Source organism: Anopheles aquasalis, chromosome 3, assembly GCF_943734665.1.
Source record: "Anopheles aquasalis chromosome 3, idAnoAquaMG_Q_19, whole genome shotgun sequence".
NCBI lineage: Eukaryota > Metazoa > Arthropoda > Insecta > Diptera > Culicidae > Anopheles > Anopheles aquasalis.
In genome coordinates, this window is record NC_064878.1 from 55,566,049 (window position 1) to 55,586,048 (window position 20,000).

Here is a 20,000-nt window from a genome sequence, read left to right on the forward strand (position 1 = left end):
ATCAGGACAGTTCGTAGGAAGCAGGACCGACTAGAGCATGCTGTGTGCACGCAAACTGTTTGAAAATTGTAATGAAGTAGGCCACGCGCGCTATTTCGCGATCCGCGTAACAACAACACCAAGCACACTACGCCCAGAATACCGCGCGGTATCGAATGAAATCGTCGCTTGTGCTGTCTGCTTTTTTTGTGGGTTGACTACGAGGAGCACTCTAAGCGTAAGATTAATGGCAAACAACAGGCGCACCGGCACGGCACTTGGCGCCCGAACCGTTGTGCGCCTATTGACAACAACCGATCCCCGGTCCATTGTGTGACCGCAGACCACAGAGTGGCGAGAACAACGAGAGTCAACAAGCGATAATCAATAATGCACACAGATGGTTCCGGGCCGGTAAAGGGGCCCATCAGCATCACGGGGACACATCATCATCCTGCACCGTTTATTTACATAAATTATCGTACCAACTTCAAACGGTTCAATCGTTAAATTTCGATTACACCCAAACGCCAGCAACCAATTTTCCACCCAAAAACCACACCAACCCGCCGAACGGCCACCGAAACTCTCCCCGTTTTGTGAACCTTTTTTGAGCCGAAAAGTGTCCTTTTTCGTTCCCTTTTTTCCTCATCCATTTATTGCCCTGCTGCGGTCTGCGGTGCACGCGATGAATGGGAGTACGAGGGTTGCTGCGCAGTTTTTATGGACCTTATGGGGTTAGTCTGCCTGTTTCACCCCAGGATTTGCCCCGGAATAGGGATCGAATAGTTTCGAATTGATACCAAAAACACTGGCAGGAAATTGGCGACACCAACGGTGACTTGGATGAGTCCCGCCACTGCCGCCATGCGTTCTGGACTGCTTTGTATGTTCTGATACGTTGTAAGCTCACTACTACTAATTCTTCTATTAATACTACCACTAGCTGCTGGTGCTGGCCATGGGCTGCAGTGACCCAAATGGTTTTTACTAGCACGCTCACCTGGCACGCGGTTTCGTTGTTGATGGTTGAAAGGTAAAGGCCACCTGCTACCGGCGGGACTGCCTGTAGCCCATCGCAGGCCAGCACTATCGACCAAACGGACACGCGACGCGGTGACTGGTAACGTGGCGACGATACCACACCTCCAGCGAAAGAGCGAAAGTTCAGTGAATAATTAATCTGGCCTACTGGGTGGTCGCCAGGATTTGGTGACGCCAGGAACCCTTCAGGAGGAGAAGCTCCTTCACGCTCAATCCTTCTCAATCCGGCTTAATCGATCAGGCGGGTGGTGGAATGAAAGCCACCGCGGCAATGGCGTCATTGCGTCGATTGATCGTGATTGGGCACAAATGTGTGTGCGCGCGTGTTGGTGTTTTCCAGGTATCATAGCTCTAGATTGAGCTTCCCGTTAGAACCTAGAACATTATCGCGTGTTGGCATGCCGGTTCATGCTGTTGGACCTTTAAGGGCGTTGTCCCGGGGGCACGAGCCGAGAAATCGATACTGAGTGACCATGCTCGTACCCTGCAGCATAGTATGACGGAGCAATAGCCCGGCATAGCAGGACATTTCGTCGTCAAACGCCGGTACACGCCTTGTCCATCAAAAAAAAAGGGCTTATCAGATATAGACATCGCGGTAATTACTGGGCTCCATCAAACGCGTCAACGATGGTTAGCCGCTTCGCGTTGGTTCGCAACCTTGACAAAAAAAAAGAGAGAGACAAAGCCTACTTCACTTATTGTGTTGATTAAGAGCAGCATTGCTCATTTTATTCCCAAACATTCCTCAGTAGGCTATGCTACGGGTTAGGCAGCACAGCAGGACTTGCGCTTCTCGTCCAGCACAAAGTACTGCTCCGTCGTACAGAACTCCGTCGTGGAAAGTAGCCATTGCGTTTCCACCTGTCCCCGCTCGAGGTTGGAACGGTACCGTTCGAGCGTTGCGCAGGTTAACGGATTGCCCGACACGACCAACGACTCCAGTTGTACCGCTCGATCCCCTTCCAAAAAGGACTCCGGTATCGTGGTTAGCCGATTACCGGTCAGATCGACGATGGCGAGAAGCGGTGCCGTAAGCTGTTGCAATTCGACCGTCTTTAGTTGATTGGTGGCCAGCAGCAGGGTAGAAAGGCTTGGTAATTCCATCGTATCTGAGGCCCAAACACGCCGTAGACGGTTCTCGTTTAGCCCGAGACTAGAGAGGGCGCGTAGTTTGCGCAACTCCGTGAAATCGAGCTCAGCGATGGCGTTTTGACTGAGCGAAAGAATCTCCAGCTTCGTGAGACTGGCCACGGCGCTCGGTAGATTTGGGAACTCGTTCGAGGACAGTTCCAGATACTGCAGGTTAGGTACCTTCAGTTGGCGGAAATCCATCGTCTGCAGTTTGTTTTTCGATAGGTTCAGGATGTTTAGAGACGGTAACGTTATCACATCCCCCGGCTGTTGAGCGACGATAGCACGCAGTTGATTCTGTTGCAGATTGAGAACTCGTAGCTTTCGTAGGGGCACGAATTGCTTTGGGGTTAGCTGCTGCAACCGATTTACCGATAGGTCCAGAGTAGTGATGGTCAGTGTGGCGTTGCTAGCGGCAGGCATGATCTCCGCGATGTGGTTTGAGGCAAACGAAACCACATCCAGCCGTCGAAAAGTCGCCAGCAGCGCCAGTTGGAGCACCTTCAGGGTGCAGTCCTTGATGGTGAGCACCTTCAGCGCTAGCAGATTGCGCAGAGAAGGCGGTACGATGGAGAGCTGGCATTCGTAGACTTCCAGCCGGTTCAGGTGGACGTTCGGTTGCACCGTGATGTTCTGCAGATTCGATGCCTTCTGTAGTACCAACTCTTGAAGCATGTTGGTGGTGGGAAGCAACAGCAACGGTTCGTGGAATGCCCTAAACATTACCGAGTTGACAACGCGCGAAACATTGACCAGCAGAAGAGCGATCGGAATGGTGCCCGTTGTTAGTCGCTGAATTTGCACGGACAGCAAACGGGTTGATGGAACCGAGAAGAAGCCTTCCAGGTTGCGCATCGTTGCCAGGTCCCAGTGGTCGATGCGGCATGTTCTCTCTGAACCACAACGCGCCTGTCCGCGGACGGACGATAACAGGAAACACACTGTCACAAGTTTTAGCTGCATTTAGCGAGCAATCACCGATGCTGTGTGTTGTTACAGAGCTACTGTACTGCTACCACTCCCGCCTACTTAGCGACACAGGAAAGAGACATTCTCCCGTTTTGGTGGAAACGTCTGTGAGGATATTAAAAGCAGATTAGTGGATCATCACGCTGCCATTACCTTTATTCGTTTGAAAATTCCGATTTTCAGTTCCACGGCAGATCCAAAACACGCAACAAAGGTGACGGCCTATACTACACCACACAGCACAGTCCGTTCATACCATCTCCACGTACCAATCCGGTGTAGTACGAGTATGTGCAGGTGGAACCCCAGCTTACGGATAAGCTGCGCAAGCGAAGCACGTAGTCAACGTTTTCCGCCATCGAGCTGCAGCGTATCGGATTGCTGGCGATGCTAATGTACATGGTTTGCGAAACATTGCTCCGGTATATGCTGCTCGGTACGGCCTGCAACCGATTGTTCACCAGCGACACAGAAGACAACCGTGGAAAGTACCAGTTCGTCGGATCAAGTTTCTCCAACAGATTGTTGTCCAGCGCCAAGTATCGTAACTTCGGAAGCACCGTTGCTTGGCTCGTTTGCACCACGGTCAGCTGATTGTAGGCTAGGTTGAGTGAGGTTAGATTTTTCAAATCTTCAAAGTACTTCAAATCGACAGTGCCGAGGACGTTGCTCGAGATATCCAGCACCTCCAAGCTGGGTGTACCAGCTTTGCGGAATGATGCCAAAGAGTCGAAATTGTTACTCGCCAGCGAGAGCGTAGTAAGGGCTGGTAGCTGCAGCCGATCCAGACGGAATCGAGTCAAATTGTTACGCTTCAAATCGAGCATCAGCAGCTTCGAAAGGTAAACCTGAGGATGGTGGTGTATCGATCGGATTAGGGGCATGAAACAACGATGGGTAGCAAGGGGTAGAAACGGTACCAGACTGGGTGCGTTGAAGCTGGTGAGACGATTCGAGGCCAGGTACAGCGATTGAACACTGCACGTTGTCGTTGGACTGGCCGATCGTAGTGTCGATATCTCATTCCCTTCCATCACCAGCGTATCCAGCTTGGGGAGTTGACAGAGGAGCCGTAGATCGAGGACGCGTAGCTTGCTTTGCTCGATATGCAGATAGCGCAGTGATGTCACATTAACGATGCTGGGCGGAATAGTCTCTAGCCGGGATTCGATAATGGTCAGCTGCTTCAGGTAGCTGTTGGTGCCACTGATGATCAGTAGCTGCAGCCGGGGGGCCGATTGTAGTGACAACTGAACCAGTTCCATTTGCTTGGTCAGTATTAGCGCTTTTTCGTGATACACCGTAAGGTCCAAATCGGTAAAGTATGAGGCGACGACTTCGAAGAACCAACGCATGGTGTCAACCGGTGGTGTACCAGTACTCGGTGTACGCAGTAGTAGCTTTGTAACTATGATAACCCCCAGGTTTAAGCCGGCTAGAGCTTCCAGCTCTCGCTTGCCATCCTTCCCGGACACTTGGAAGGAATCCAACTGACATAAACCTCCGTATGGTCGCTTGCAGTTGCTCGCGAGGTCTGCCGGCGTCGCCGTGCCGCTGAACTGCCAAACTAATGCGCATCCTTTAAGGGGGAAGTGTTTTTTTTTTTTAATGAACGGGTCAGCGATCAACACATTGCTCGAAGACCACGAACATACCTAGGGCCACGCAGGCTAGACGAACCATTTCATCACTTCACTGGCGAGTTTCGGCAACTACCGGTCGCGTGTAATGCTCCTCAGCTAAATAAGTCCATAACCGAGCTTCAAATGTACATCAACAAAGGTAACTAATGTGAAAGTAACAACCGAATTAGAACTGCGCAAAAGCTGGAACTTAATTGGAAGGCGGATGTACCGTCCATCATCGGAAATGAATGCGCATCAATAATCGTTGGAACTTTTTATTTTCTCACACGCAAAGGTGCAGACGCTTGCTTTCATCCTGCGCCTAGTCCTTGGGTCAGCTCTTTGGGTGTCTTCTGTTACCTTTGTTGAAAGAAAATCCCGCTGGCGGTTGTCTGCGGTTGTGGCAGATGATGCAGCGAGCAGCGACTGGAGAAACTACCGCAATGTCGCAATCGGTTTTGGCTGAGGTTAGGATTAGTAACAGCAAAAAAGCAGGCAGGCACCATCGAGGGTAAAGTCCCCCAAAGGAACGATTACTGCGGCACTAAAGACGGGGATTATCGTGCGACGACCAGTGCCGGTCGGATTCACCGGTGGCCTCTGCGTGCGTGTTCCCGGAGCATTACTTTTCCACCACCACCAGAGAGAGAGATAGAGAAAGAGCGAAAGAAGGAAGAGACAGGCAGATCATTTAGTTTTCCCTTTAGTTTTCCGGCAACCTCGACGCCATCGATGCCACACGGATTTCGCGGGGGGGGGGGGGGCAATCCGTTTCTATTTCAGGTTGACAACCGTATTGTCCCGTATCCTTGGCAGCGATGTTGACTCGTGGACGCGGCTCGTACCAGCCAGCGGAAGCAATACATTTGCCCGCAAGTGAACCTGGCGTGATGCGAAGGAATTAGAGCTTCCCTTGGCGGGGGGTTGAATGATTTTTCCTGGCGCTTTCCTTCCGAAAGGCAACCAACCGGTCGGATCGGTATGGGCACTCGTATGGGCTCGTATGGGGCACACCAACCAGCCATGTATTAATAGAAGCGGCGAGCGTTTGGGAGCGATGGAGCCGAATGCTAAAAATGCTGAAATGTTTCCTCATTTTCCATAATGGCGCACCTGGCCGTGATCGTGATGGTTTCGACCAGTGGTGGGAGGGGGGGGGGGGGGGTCGGGGAATCGTTGGGTGCGGTTACGCAATCAGAGAGCAGAACGTTTTTAATTGAATTTGTGTTTAGCGGTGCAAGTGGTATGGTATGGATTGCTTATGTATTTTTAGGTTATTTGTACCTCTGGATGGTCTGGTGGTAGATGCTGGAAGAACAAAATTTGTGATGCCACCATATTTTTTGCTTGTTTTTTTTTTTAGGAAATACTATAAACGTACTCTGGCTTGTTTATCTTGTTTAGTGTTAAACTTGTTTTATTCGTTACTTACCTATTTTAATCCATGATTTTGATCTTCGAACACAGCAGCACACTGTTGCCAATTCGCACCAACATCGAACAGACACTAACTAGAAAGCCTACTATGTTGTCAGGTAACATGATGCCGCCTACTGCTAGTATGTGGCTACAGAGAGGCTATTCATTAGGACGAAATTGACAGCAACGCTACTTTGTGTTCTCCATTTTCATTTGATCTGTTCGTAGCAGGCCCAGAGAAGGTATGGGAACGGTTCTTGGAAGGTTATGCTATCCGCATGTTCCAATGCATTCATTTTCATTGGACAAAAAAATAGAATCCATTCCAACTACTCTCAATCAATTGCAGAGCAATGATCAAAAGATTTCTTCGTGCAAAACAGTAGAGAGAGAGCGAGAAACTACAAAAGTAAATCCAAAGGCAGCAGCACACTCCTGCGCCTCCAGTCATGATATTATCCTTTTTTGCTAACCGAAGAGAACTTTTCCACATTAAACCACGACCGAAGAAGCATGCTTTTGCGTGGAAAACCAAAGGATAACCAATACTTCAACTTCAAGGATAACAGGGGTACTGAAGGAAAAGAAGCAGACACAGTTTGCGCGCAAATACTTAAATGAATAAACAGCAATAGAAGAGCTGCTTCCCCACAACAAAATCAAACAAATGTCCTTGTTTTCCACGGGACCCCCCCACACCGAGGGCGGATTTTCCCGCGGAGAAGAAAAGGCATAGTTTTCCACCACATTTTTCATCCCTCGTGGGGATCGAACCCACGACCTTTGGATTAGAAGTCCAACGCGCTATCCGCTGCGCCAGAGGGACGCACGTGATGGGCTACCATCGGCGAACAATCGCTCACTAGGATACGCCACACAGCGCAGCGCCAGGGAAAATGCGCTCGGGCTCGAAGTTTTCCAGCAAACCGGCTCCGGCCGGACGCTCACTCATTCGGTGAGAAAATCAAAATGGAACAAAAGGGAACAAACCAGCATGATGAGAACGAGATGGAAATGGAACGGTAACCATCATGCGGCGCTGTGCTCGGTCGTTGCTTACCGGCGCGTAACTAATGCAATGTGCACAGCCCCCCCCGGTCTTCACCTTCCCCATTACATCCTCTGGCAACCGGTACACTAATTAGGCATTGAGATTCCACACCTCCCCAGGCGAGGAAGTGTCCGTTTGTATCGCAACAAAAACCGGACCAGACTGGACATATGGTATGGTGGTCCGATGTTACACACCGCAGGACACGGCGTACACATCGACCGATCGATATCGATCGAACCCTTCCCCACAGAGGGATTCCATGATGACCATCGGTCATCCTTCGATTGTGACACGGGAAAAACAGGGTGCTAATTGGTGCATACCACCGGTTGGATCACCGGAGGCAAGACCCCTTTTTCCACACTCGGATTTACATAATTTTAGATCCCCCTTTCTGTGGTGCCGCCATTATAATGCTGCAGGGATTCCATGAAAGGGGTTTGCCAAGCTGGTTGGCTGGTTAGCTTGATGTCCAGTTAGCTTTCAACCTACAGCGGGGCTCAGGGGTTCAGCTGGTGGCCGCACCATGTAATGGGACCGTGGCGTAACGCTAATCGCTTGCGAAGTTCGCCGTTTCTAAATGTTGTCAAACTAACGAAGTCCCGTCCCTCAGCAGGCTCTGGACGCCCCGCTTGCTGGTCCGTCCTGGGTGGATTAAGCCAAGGTTACGTGCGCTCAGGAACGGAACGGAATGTGACTTGACCAGCGGTGATTCTCCAGATTCTACACCAACACCCTAGCCGCGTTCTCTCCACGCACTCGTTTCGTGATAAGATAGGTCTGCGTTGTCTTGAACAAAGGGGCTCGTCCAGCTCCTGACGTGTTGGCACGCGCCGGTGGAATGTAATTTAGTCCGACATGCGAACGAAGAAACTTTATCGGTTGGCCGCTCCCCACGATTGTGCTACTGATGGTGTTGGCAAAGGAAACGGGAAGGAAAAGGCATTTTGCAGGCACTTTCGCGGGTGAAAAGGAATCGCTTCTTCGCAGCATGGTTGGTGCAGCTGCATTCCTATTGCTATGCGTATGCATATTCATGTCTCCGTGACCAGCGCTGCACTGCACCGTGGAGAGAGAGAGCCAAAAGGATACAGAGTGCCGTGGAACTAGCATACTAGCAACCACCGTTGTACCACTTTCGGTTCCACCGCAAGCACCGGTTCCTTCGACCCCGTTAGGAGTGAAATGGTTTCCCCCCCCCCCCCCCCCCCCCCCGAAAAGAAAACTTACTTTGTGCTATAGCCGTACCGTGATTCCGTGATCTACGCCGCGCCCACAGTGAACCTATTTTAGCTGGAGCTGGAAGGTCAATTTTAGGTCAGCACGAGCCCACAGAAGCGCCTCCTTCACGGAGTCCTTATGCAAATTTTAATCACTCGCTCGCGTGCACGGCCAACATTTTGCGGAACGTACAGACGGCGTACACTATACACACCGGGTTGCCGGTTGTCCGGCTTTTGGTTTCTGTAGTTCGGTTGTTCCGTTGTTGGCCGGAAAGCCATCGCAACCGTCCATGGAATGGATGCGCCATTCGTCACTTTTACTCGAACGGGAAAGTACGAGTCGTCGTTGGAGACTCCCTCGCTGGGCTCGCTGCGCGAAACACGCAAAGGGAAGCGAATTGTTTTTATTGATTTTTCGATGAGTATCGTACGCGGTTGCAAGGCGGTAGAGTCTGGTGGAGTTTGCAACTGATTCGAAATCTCGCACGAACGCGGATTTTGCGCGCGTATTTGACTTGCATCGTTGGGAAGGACTGGGAAAGAAGGTGTTGTTCGATTCTAATGCCCAATTCCTTAGCTGCAAGCCCACGATTGCGGGACAGAGGAACCATTGACGAGTTTCTTCACCTCACTTCAGCGAATGAAAGCCACGGAAGGGATAATACGAAACGAGCAATCATCATCATCGTCAACCCATCGACCACGTTGAGTCTCACGGTTTCCAGTTACACCGTTGTTGTTGTGCGTCCTGGAGGCGATGGTGCCCACCGGGACCCGGTCACCGAAAGGGCGGAAGTAGTGAAAAAAATGGAAAATGCAAAAAAAAAGAGTTACGGGAAAGGGTTGCGTGAAGATGATCCCTGTCCTCGTCCTTCTTGCGTTCGTCGTTGTTCGGTGATGTCCCTGTGCTAGCGATGAAAAGCTAGAACAGCTCGGTTCCGACGGTCTTTTGCGTTATTGGATTCCACCACTCATTTCATGTCACTCGTCATCGACGCTACTTTCATTCGGGACGGGCGACCTGGTTGGCGAGGTGATGAGTGAGACCTCGTCACTAGGAGCCCCAGGAGGAGGGACGAAAGTGACAAGGAAGTTCGCTTAACTGTGACGGGCCCGTAATTCCGGAACGGAAATTATGCGATTCAAACGGACGGACAAGCAGCGGCAGCAGCAGCATCGCTTCACTTCAACGCAATTCCCGCGATTCGGTTACCCAGGAAGTCCTGCCAGAAATGTGCCAGGAAGAGGGAAGTTCCGCGAAGTGGAAAGGGTTGGATACTTTGGTAGGATTCCCTCCTTCCGGTTGTCTAGGTTTGTCAGGTTATATCGGCACATCGGTACCGATTGCAGCGGAAGCTGTTGAGAGTGCGCGAGACGCTTCAGAAATAGCAGGGGATGCGGTGCGCTAGAATTTTGGTTCAAATGATCTTTCATTTCCTTCCATCGGCAGCATATCTGCATCTAAAGAAAGTTGCCATCCTACCCATCGCCTACTTTTGGTTTGAGCTGGTGACATTTAGAAACGCAAAAATGGCAAATGAATGATTGATTGATGGATGAAGTTTTTAACAAATCGTCCCTAAAATACCACCAAATATACTTGAAACGTTGCAGTTTATTATGGCATTTGCAAAAACATGTATAGGTAGATAGGTTTCTATAAACAAATCGTCAAAAATGAGCCGTTTCTGTTTCAAATCAAAAGACTTGCCCGTTTAAGCGACGAACCCGGTTTGATCATAGTGTGATCAATTTTTCAGCTTAAAAAATCTACCAAAAATCGAAAAAAGGGAAATTCAACAAAAACTCGACGGAGCTACCGGGACAAACTGATAATCGATGAGTCGATGGTTTCTGTTCTCGTACGCCTCTCCAGAATGGAAGATCCGGTCTGTCTTGTTGCACCGCGTACTGTATTATTTGAACGAATACCTGAGTGATTTTGTACTGGTTCCAATTGGTGAAATACGTTTATTAAAACCCAAAAAAAAACTATTGGCACAGAAAATCTTCATCATCATTAGCAATCTCTCGCATGGACTGGTGACGGAGTGCTGTTACGGACCTTGAGCACGTTGATTACTGTAACCAACTGCATGTCGCATGCTATAAAAACGCAAAATATGGATATCTCACCTGCAATAATATAAACCCAAGGGCAAGCCAACGACGCTTACTACCGGTTGAGCAAGCACCAGTCGTTCGATTATTACAATGAAAGAATATTACATTCTGCTGTGGTTCACAATGAGTAAGAAATCACAATTATTCAACCATTTCTCCTGCTGTCATCTCATGTATTACCGACTAATCAAATCCTTCCTACTTGTTCTCTCTTCCATTATGCAGTTGAATCCTGTCTAGCTCAAGCGTGTACAGAACCAACAGGGGCTTATCTACACACTCTTTGTCATTCTCTAGACCCAATCTGCTTCATTAGCATCCCAGATACGATCCTACAGCTAAGGAGCGGTTGTCGTGTGAGAAATGTGGAGATGGGCGCAGCACCGCTCCTGACATCGATTGCAATTGATGAACCAAACCATGAATTGGAAGTGCTCGATATCAGGAAGTCTGCAATGCGCTCCTTACCGAGCTCGCTGGTCAATTTGTACGCTTTGAGGTACTTACTACTCCGCGATGGACAACTGGAGACTATAAACCTGGAGCCACTTCGCAACAGTGTGAATCTCACTACACTCAACTTGACATCGAACAAGATACGTCGACTCGAGGTCAGCACTGATCCGGAGCTATACGTTGCGGTGCAAGACTTGTTCCTGGACGACAATGAGCTGGAGTTCATCGATATGGAATTCTTCGTGCCTCTCAAACGACTTAGTCTCATCAATCTGGGGATGAATTGGTTGAAGCAAATTGAGGCAGCAGAGGGGAAGAGCATGAAATTTCCTGCGCTTAGATCTTTAATTCTCTCCAATAATTTCCTTAGGCAGATCAACTTTTCCGATTGGGATGCACCGCTACTCCATACGCTGGAGCTGCACCGAAACCAACTCGAACAGCTACCGATTGCTGTAGAAAGGCTGCCTGCCTTGTACTTGTTGCAATTATCCTCCAACAATCTCACGACACTCGATTTGGGACTGTTTATCAACCTCACGAAGCTTATGTCGATCGATGCATCAGACAATCAACTGAGCACGGTTCTGCCAGCATCCCTACCCGACACTAACCAAACGATCCACCCGGTTACTCTTCCGGCGCTTGAAATTTTATATCTAAAGAGCAATGTCCTCACGCACATCGATTTCGACCGATTGAATCTGCCCGCCCTGGAAAGGTTAACTCTTGATAGTAACCTACTTCACCGACTGCCAAACGTGTTCGCTCTTTACCCACGGCTGAAAGATGTAAGGGTCCTTTGGAATCCAATCGTATGCGCGGATTTGCAAGCGCTTGAGTTGTATATCTCTACGCGTCAGCTCTGGATCGAGAAGTCCTACGCAACGGCCCCCTCGTGTTCGACCAACTCCTGGTACAAGGGCCCAAACGGAAAGTTACACTGTTGCAGTGCATAAAAGTGCTGAAGAGAGAGTAAGAAATAGATCGACAATAAAAAGAGGGAGAGGGGAAGAGAAATAGATAGTTTCACAGCGAGGAAGCGGGCGAGAGAGAAAGAGCGACAGCAACGGAGTCTAGTGACGGTGCGGAAATCGTAGCCCATTTGGATTGGTATGTCTTATATTTTTAAACCTTTCCCGGATGGAAGCACAAATCTGTAGAGCTACAATAATAGTAAAGTCATAGCAAACAATGCAAAACACATCGGGAACGGCTAGCGATTGGAAGGTTCATCGCGACTTGATCAAAAGACTTGCCCGTTTAAGCGACGAACCCGGTTTGATCATAGTGTGATCAATTTTTCAGCTTAAAAAATCTACCAAAAATCGAAAAATGGGAAATTCAACAAAAGCTTGACGGGGCTACCATGACAAACTTATAATCTATGTTCAGATGACCCACAGCTACGATGGGCAGCAGAAAAAGTACATTTTTGCAGACATTGCCTTTCTAAATTTAATGCCATGTATGCAGTTTTAAACAAATCGTCCCCAAATTTTATTCAAATATTCTTGATAAGTTGCAGTTTAATATGACATTCACTTGAAACAGTTTAGTAGAATGGTTTATTAACAAAAAAAAATCGTGAATAATGAGGCATTTTTTACCCGAATCAACCTTAACCCCTCCTTGTTGTTAAAATCCAAGGTACATGTTATTATGTTATTATGGATCACGTCGGATCTCCACTTCCAACATCCCTAGCTGACCTAGCTATTGATTTGATCAATTGATAAAACACAACCAAATGATGGAATGCATAAAATTAAGTCCACTGAAATCATTCGTTCCCGTTCACGATCAACCCACGACCGTTCAAACGAACGACAGAACGAACTCTGTCGGAGAAGTGTTAGTGAGAATATAATTTGAAATCTTAATGACAAAAAATCAGCACAATAGTCCATTCTACCGTTGCCCAGCCATTAGTGCGAATGGTGGAAGAGTATCTGATTGTCTGATTTGTTTTTGATTTGTTTTGCACAGCACCAAATGGTCACCGAGAAACACTACTTAGGAGATACGAGCGTGTCGTTTGCTTTTTATTTGTCACAAACACTGTTCGAGCCAGGAATGGAACCGATAGAGAAGAAACTTTCCCCGGGCCAAGGTAAGCATTTGAGGATGAACGGTTGGACGCTTGGACTCTCCGCTACGGTGCGTCTAACGAGATTAAATTTAGCTGTTCGATCTAACAGCAACAATGCTCCACTACTCTTCCTGGTCTGGCTTTCCGTTTTGGTCACGCAAAGCGATGGTCAGTGCGTGCCGTCAATGGGACGAGCGTGCTTGCTGCCGGTACTCAACATGTTGACCGATGGTCTGGTTGTGCTGCGGAACGTTCCCGTTGAAGACTACTCTTCGGTACGCGTGGAACTGCTACGTCTACCGGAAAACCCATCCGGTATCTTTTTGCAACGAGTCGCCCAGCTCGTAAATCGCGTCGAGATGTACGTGTTCCAGGAGCAAACAATCAACATCATGCCCGACAATATCCTGCAGGAGGTTGCGCTTTACCAAGCGAAAGCCCTACGGCAGGTACTGTTCGGGACGAACGTACTGCTAAACACCTTCACGGTGTACGGTTGCTCGCTCGATCGGATACCGGCGACGTTACCCAACGCCCAGGAACTGGGCGAACTCCGAATAGACAGTTGCAACATGAAGGGCTTCACGTTCGATGCGTTCGCTCGCAACAGCAAGCTGACCGTACTGGATCTGAGCCGGAACCAAATCAGTCAGATCTTCCCATCGATCCTCCCCGAACTTCCCTCGCTAGCTATCGAATCGCTGTATCTTTCGTCAAACCAGCTGGAAAACGTAGACATGACGGCCTTCGCTTCGCTGACTGCCCTGCGGATGCTGTCGTTGGAATACAACAATTTGCTGAGACTTGCTGCTGAGCGGACCGTCACCTGGCCCGTCCTGGAGATGATCGATCTTCACGCCAATCAATTGCAAACGTTGGATCTGCAGTGGCTGGTGGCACCCAACCTGAAACGCCTGATGCTCGACGAAAATCGTTTCCAGACCATTCCGCCCCGCCTGCGACGTTTCCCGAGTCTGCAGATGCTCGGTATGGGTATGAACAACTTCTCCGGCATCGATCTCGCCCCACTGAATGGCCTGCCGAATCTTACCGTCGTCGACTTCTCCTACAATGCCAAGGCGCGCTTCATTCGAACATCACGCCCCATTCAGCTGCCATCCGTGACCTACGTGACGGCTGAAAATTGTGCCCTGCAGCGTTTCAACACCACCGGCATGGATATGCCCATGATCAGCTACATCGGACTTCGATCGAACAATTTCTCTACCGTTCCGCCCCTTCGGAAGGCTTTCCCTTCACTGGAGACCTACAGTTTGGAGGGCAGTCCGTTGTCCTGTGCGGCCATTAAGAACCAACTGGACACGATTGTAGCGGGCTTTCTGATCCTGGGCCCACCGCAAACTGAAAGTTCCTGTCCGTTTGGTACGTACAAGGTGTCGCAACAGTACACCGTGTGTTGTAAAGCTTGAACGGGCTATCGGACTGGTTTGAAACTAGAACCAAGCGCCCGAACTGCATCGATTAAAACGCAATCCAGAATGGTTCGAGAATATTACCGTCATGCTTTTTTTTATTTTACAAACATCCATTAGCATTCTCTGACATGGGCTGGTGGCGGAGAGCTATTACGGACCTCGAGCACGTTGATTGTATATCACATGCTATAAATACGCTAAATACGAGCATCCCACCTACAAAAATATATCTGCTTCCATCGCATTTCATCGTATTGAGCCATACGGGCAAGCCAAAGACGCTTACTAGCGGTTGATCAAGCACCAGTCGTTCGATTATTACAATGAAACAATATTACCTTCTGCTGTGGTTCACATTGAGTAAGAAATCGCATTTATTCAACCATTTCTACGCTTATCATCACACATATAGTTGTTTGATCGAATCCTCACTACTCGTATTCTCTCTCGTTATGTAGTTGAAGCATGCCAAGCTGAATCGTGTACAGAACCAACTGGGGCTTATCTACACACTCTTTGTCATTCTCTAGAGCCGATTTGTTTCACAAACATCCCAGATACGATGCTACAGCTAAGGAGCGGTTGTCGTGTGAGAAATGTGGAGATGGGCGCAGCACCGTTCCTGGCATCGATTGCAATTGATGAACCAAACCATGAATTGGAAGTGCTCGATATCAGGAAGTCTGCAATGCGCTCCTTACCGAGCTCGCTGGTCAATTTGTACGCTTTGAGGTATTTACTACTCCGCGATGGACAACTGGAGACTATCAACCTGGAGCCACTTCGCAACAGTGCGAATCTTACTAAACTCGACTTAACATCGAACAAGATACGTCGACTCGAGATCAGCACCGGTCCGGAGCTATACGTTGCGGTGCAAGACTTGTTCCTGGACGACAATGCACTGGAGTTCATCGATATGGAGTTCTTCACGCCTCTTAGGAGACTTAGACACATCAATCTGGAGCTGAATCGGTTGAAGCGAATTGTGGCATCAGAGGGGAAGATCATCAGATTACCAGCACTCATTACTTTAATCCTGAACGACAACTACTTAAAGCAGCTGAACTTTACCGATTGTGATGCACCGCTACTCCATACGCTGGAGCTGTGCCGAAACCAACTCGAACAGCAACCGATCGCTGTGGAAAGATTGTCTGCCTTGTCCATTTTGCAAATGCCGTCCAACCATCTCACGACACTTGACCTGCGATCATTCGTCAACCTCACGAACCTCACCACGCTTTATGTGTTTAACAATCGACTGCGCATCATTCTTCCAACATCCCTGCCTGACACTAACCAAACGACCCACCCGGTTACTCTTCCGATGCTTCAATATTTATTGCTATCAAGCAATGCACTCACGCAGATAGATTTCGACCGATTGAATCTGCCCGCCCTGATGGACCTAAACCTTAGCAGTAACCTACTTCACCGACTGCCAAACGTGTTCGCCCTTTACCCACGACTGAAATCGGTAATGGTCCTTTGGAATCCAATCGTATGCGCGGATTTGCAAGCGCTTGAGTTGTACATCTCTAAGCATCAGCTCGGCATCGAGAAGTCATACACATCAGCCATCCTATGTTCGACCAAATCCTGGTACAAGGGCCCAACCGGAGAATTACACTGTTGCAGTGCATAAAAGTGCTGAAGAGAGAGTGAGAAAGCGAAGGGGGATGGGGAGGGGAAGATAATCGGAAAGAGTGAGAGCGAGGGAGAGGGCGAAAGAGGAAGAGCGACAGTAACAAACAATGCAAAACAAATCGGGAACGGCTAGCGATTAGAAGGTTTTTCGCGACTAGATCAAAAGACTTGCCCGTTTAAGCGACGAACCCGGTTTGATCATAGTGTGATCAATTTTTCAGCTTAAAAAATCTACCAAAAATCGAGAAAAATGAAATTCATCAAAAACTCGACGGGTCAACCTGGATAAACTTATAATCTATGAAAAGAGTATTGATTTGCGTAGTTCAGATGGCCCACCACATGGCTACGATGGGCAACGGAAAAGGTACATTTTTGCGGTTTCAGCCGAAGTTCGAGCTCAGTTCGAGCGATTCTCGTTGGGAAACCAACGATTATTTTTTACTCAATACCACCGCTTCCGAAGGTTTTCGCTGCTCTGGAGACCTAGCACCTACGTTGTCCTAAGCGATCGTCCCGAATCAAGTAGAATCGATGCTTTCTGTTCTCGTACGCCTCCGCAGAATGGACGATCCGGTCTGTCTAGTTGCATCGCGTACTGTATGATTTGAACGAATACCTGAGTGATTTTGTACTGGTTCCAATTGCTGAAATACGTTTATTAAAACCCAAAAAAAACTATTGGCACAGAAAATCTTCATCATCATTAGCAATCTCCCGCATGGACTGGTGACGTAGTGCTGTTACGGACCTTGAGCACGTTGATTACTGTAACCAACTGCATGTCGCATACTATAAAAACGCAAAATATGGATATCTCACTTGCAATAATATAAACCCAAGGGCAAGCCAACGACGCTTACTACCGGTTGAGCAAGCACCAGTCGTTCGATTACTACAATGAAAGAATATTACATTCTGCTGTGGTTCACAATGAGTAAGAAATCACATTTTATCATCTTTCCTCCTGCTATCATCTCATGTATTACCGACTGATCCAATCCTTACTATTCGTATTCTCTCTCATTATGCAGTTGAATCCTGTCTAGCTCAAGCGTGTTCAGAAACTACAGCCGTGGATCTGGAGATTCCGTGTCATTCTCTAGACCCGATTTGTTTCACTAACATATCAAATACGATACTAGAGCTAAAGAGCGGTTGTCGTGTAAGAGAGTTGAAGGTGTATGCAGCACCGTTCTTGACATCGATTGCAATCGATGAACCAAACCATGCATTGGAAATCCTCATTATAGAATATTCCGCCATGCGCACCTTACCGAGCTCGCTGGCCAATTTGTCTGCCTTGAATTACTTGGTACTCAGCTCTGGTCATCTGGAGACCATCAACTTGGAACCACTTCGCAACAGTGCGAATCTCAGTACACTCTTCTTACCATTCAACAAGATTCGTCGACTCGAGATCAGCACCGATCCGGAGCTATACGTTGCGGTGGAAGAGTTGATCCTGTCCGACAATGAGCTGGAGTTCATCGATATGGAGTTCTTCGTGCCTCTTAAGCGGCTCGCACACATAGAGCTGAAGAGTAATCGGTTGAAGCAATTTAAGGTGTCACAGAGTAAGATTTACCGATTTCCTGCACTACAAACTTTACTCCTTATGGACAACTACTTAAAGCAGCTGAACTTTACCGATTGGGACGCACCGCTACTCGCTAGGTTGGATTTGTATCATAACAAACTCACGCAGCAACCGATCGCTGTGGAACGACTGCGTGGTCTGATTTTTTTACGAATGACCTCCAACCATCTCACGACACTCGACCTGCGATCGTTCGTCAACCTCACGAACCTCACCACGCTTCATGTGTCCAACAATCGACTGCGCATGGTTCTGCCATCATCCCTACCCGACACTAACCACGCGACCCATCCGGTTACTCTTCCGATGCTTCAATTTTTATTGCTACAAAGCAATGCGCTCGCGCACATCGATTTCGACCGATTGAATCTACCCGCCCTGGAGGAACTAAACCTTAGCAACAACCTCTTTCGCCGACTGCCAAACGTGTTCACCCTTTACCCACTACTACGATTTCTAAAGTTCCTCTGGAATCCAATCGTATGCGCGGATTTGCAAGCGCTTGAACTCTACATTTCTGCGCGTGTGCTGTGGATCGAGACGTCACAAGCAACGGCCGCCTCATGTTCGACCAACACCTGGTACAAGGGCCCAACCGGAGAGTTTCGCTGTTGCAGTGCATAAGGATGCTGAAGAGATGACGATCCATGGAAGCTACAAACGGTGTCCCTGTTCCCCGATGACTATTAATTCGTCGATTGTTGAATACAGATGACACAATAGATCTCTCACAGATATTTTGCAATGAATTATAGTACGAAAAACGGCTTTATTACACACGCCTTGAGGTTATGCATCGCTGTTGCTTGTCATTCATTGCAACACACTGTGCGGCCAGAAGGAAGATTAAACGATGAGCTAGTCGTGCACTGCCTTATCATGTTCGCCTCGTTCACGCTCAGCTTAAACGATTCGATATCCGTTTCCAGACTTCGTAGGTTCGAGCACAGTAAGGGATTGTCGATGAGGAGGGCACGTTGCAGCCCCGGCATCAGATTGAACAAGCTCGGGACTCGTTGTATCCGATTGACGGACAGCAGAAGGGTTGCTAGTGTGGGAAAATCCCATAGTGCGAAGCTTATGCTGTTCAGATTGTTGTTAGACAGGTCTAGAATCTTTAATTTCGGCAGTGAGATCCGCGATGGTGCCGTTTGCCCCGTGTGTGGTGCTGGTAGAATAGTGTGCAACCTGTTGTTGGATAGATCAATCCGCACCATCTCACGGCATCGCGCGAAACGACCGAAATCAACGGTTGTGAGCTGATTATCCCTCATCTGCAGTATTTGCAGATTTACTAACCGTTGCAGTCCGATCGGAAGGCGAGTTAAGTTGTTTGACTCCACTTCTATAGTCGAAAGCATCGGTGCGTTCCAGCCAGTAACGTTCAGCTGTGTAAGATGATTATTGGTTAACAATATAGCAGAAACTGTGGGCAGAGAGATGGCATATTGCGGGACGACAATTTGCTTTAGACGATTGCTGTGCAAATCAACGAATCTTAGGCGCCTGAGAGGCACAAAGAATTCCATATCGATGAACTCCAGTTCGTTGTTGGCCAGGATGATATCTTGAGCCGCAACCGTCAGTTCCGGATCAGTGCTGACCTCGAGCGCACGCACTTTGTTCCTTGCCAGACCTACCGTAGCCAAATTCCTTACACTGCGAAACGCTTCCAGGTTGACCACCTGCAACTGCCCATCGCTAGCAACGAAGTTGGTTAACGCGGACAAGCTTTGCAGTGAGCGAGGTATTGTACGCATTGCCGCCTTCGAAAGTACCAGCACCCTAAGGTGAGCGTTTGAACCGGAGACGGCGATCGTCTGCAGCTGCGTAGCGGAGTGCACTTCAAGCTCTTGTAACTGACAGTCGGCGGGAATGCGCAGGATAGGTTCGTAGTATACGCTGTAGTATATGCACTCTGTTAAGTAGCCAAAGACTTGCAGCAATGCGCCATCCGGACGAAGCGATATGACACGATTGACCACCACCGCTATTAAACTTAAATTTGTTAACTGCAACGCACGAAGCTGTCGAATTGCGTTCGAGGTAAAGTTGAGCACATCGTACGTGCACACTTGGCCCGTGTAAGCGCAGGGTAGCACTGGAGCTTTGCTCTGTAGTGCATCGTTCGGGGCTTGCAGCACAATCAAGCTGAATACTGTTGACGGGAATGAGCACTGGAATACAAAATAGAA

The 20,000-nt window shown here is 48.6% G+C and overlaps 3 protein-coding genes and 1 non-coding gene across 4 annotated transcripts; 1 reads left to right on the plus strand and 3 right to left on the minus strand.

Moving 5' to 3' along the window:
- Positions 1–1,791: 1,791 nt before the first annotated feature.
- Positions 1,792–2,832, minus strand: LOC126576809 (chondroadherin-like protein). Its single transcript, XM_050238113.1, has one exon. The coding sequence runs from the start codon at positions 2,830–2,832 to the stop codon at positions 1,792–1,794; it is 1,041 nt and encodes a 346-aa protein (XP_050094070.1).
- Positions 2,833–3,353: 521 nt separating this feature from the next.
- Positions 3,354–4,481, minus strand: LOC126576810 (leucine-rich repeat-containing protein let-4-like). Its single transcript, XM_050238114.1, has 2 exons — positions 4,047–4,481; positions 3,354–3,974 (listed from the first exon to the last, which is right to left on the minus strand). Exons 1-2 carry the CDS (start codon positions 4,479–4,481, stop codon positions 3,354–3,356), a joined length of 1,056 nt encoding a protein of 351 aa, XP_050094071.1.
- A 2,442-nt stretch (positions 4,482–6,923) lies between these two features.
- Trnar-ucu (transfer RNA arginine (anticodon UCU)) lies at positions 6,924–6,996 on the minus strand. Its single transcript has one exon. It is a non-coding gene; the product is annotated as a tRNA-Arg (tRNA).
- Positions 6,997–11,026: 4,030 nt separating this feature from the next.
- On the plus strand, positions 11,027–18,429 carry LOC126576811 (uncharacterized). The gene is made up of 6 exons (XM_050238115.1): positions 11,027–11,070; positions 11,131–11,313; positions 11,398–11,748; positions 13,283–14,538; positions 15,113–15,699; positions 17,611–18,429. Exons 1-6 carry the CDS (start codon positions 11,027–11,029, stop codon positions 18,427–18,429), a joined length of 3,240 nt encoding a protein of 1,079 aa, XP_050094072.1.
- The last annotated feature ends 1,571 nt before the right edge of the window (positions 18,430–20,000 follow it).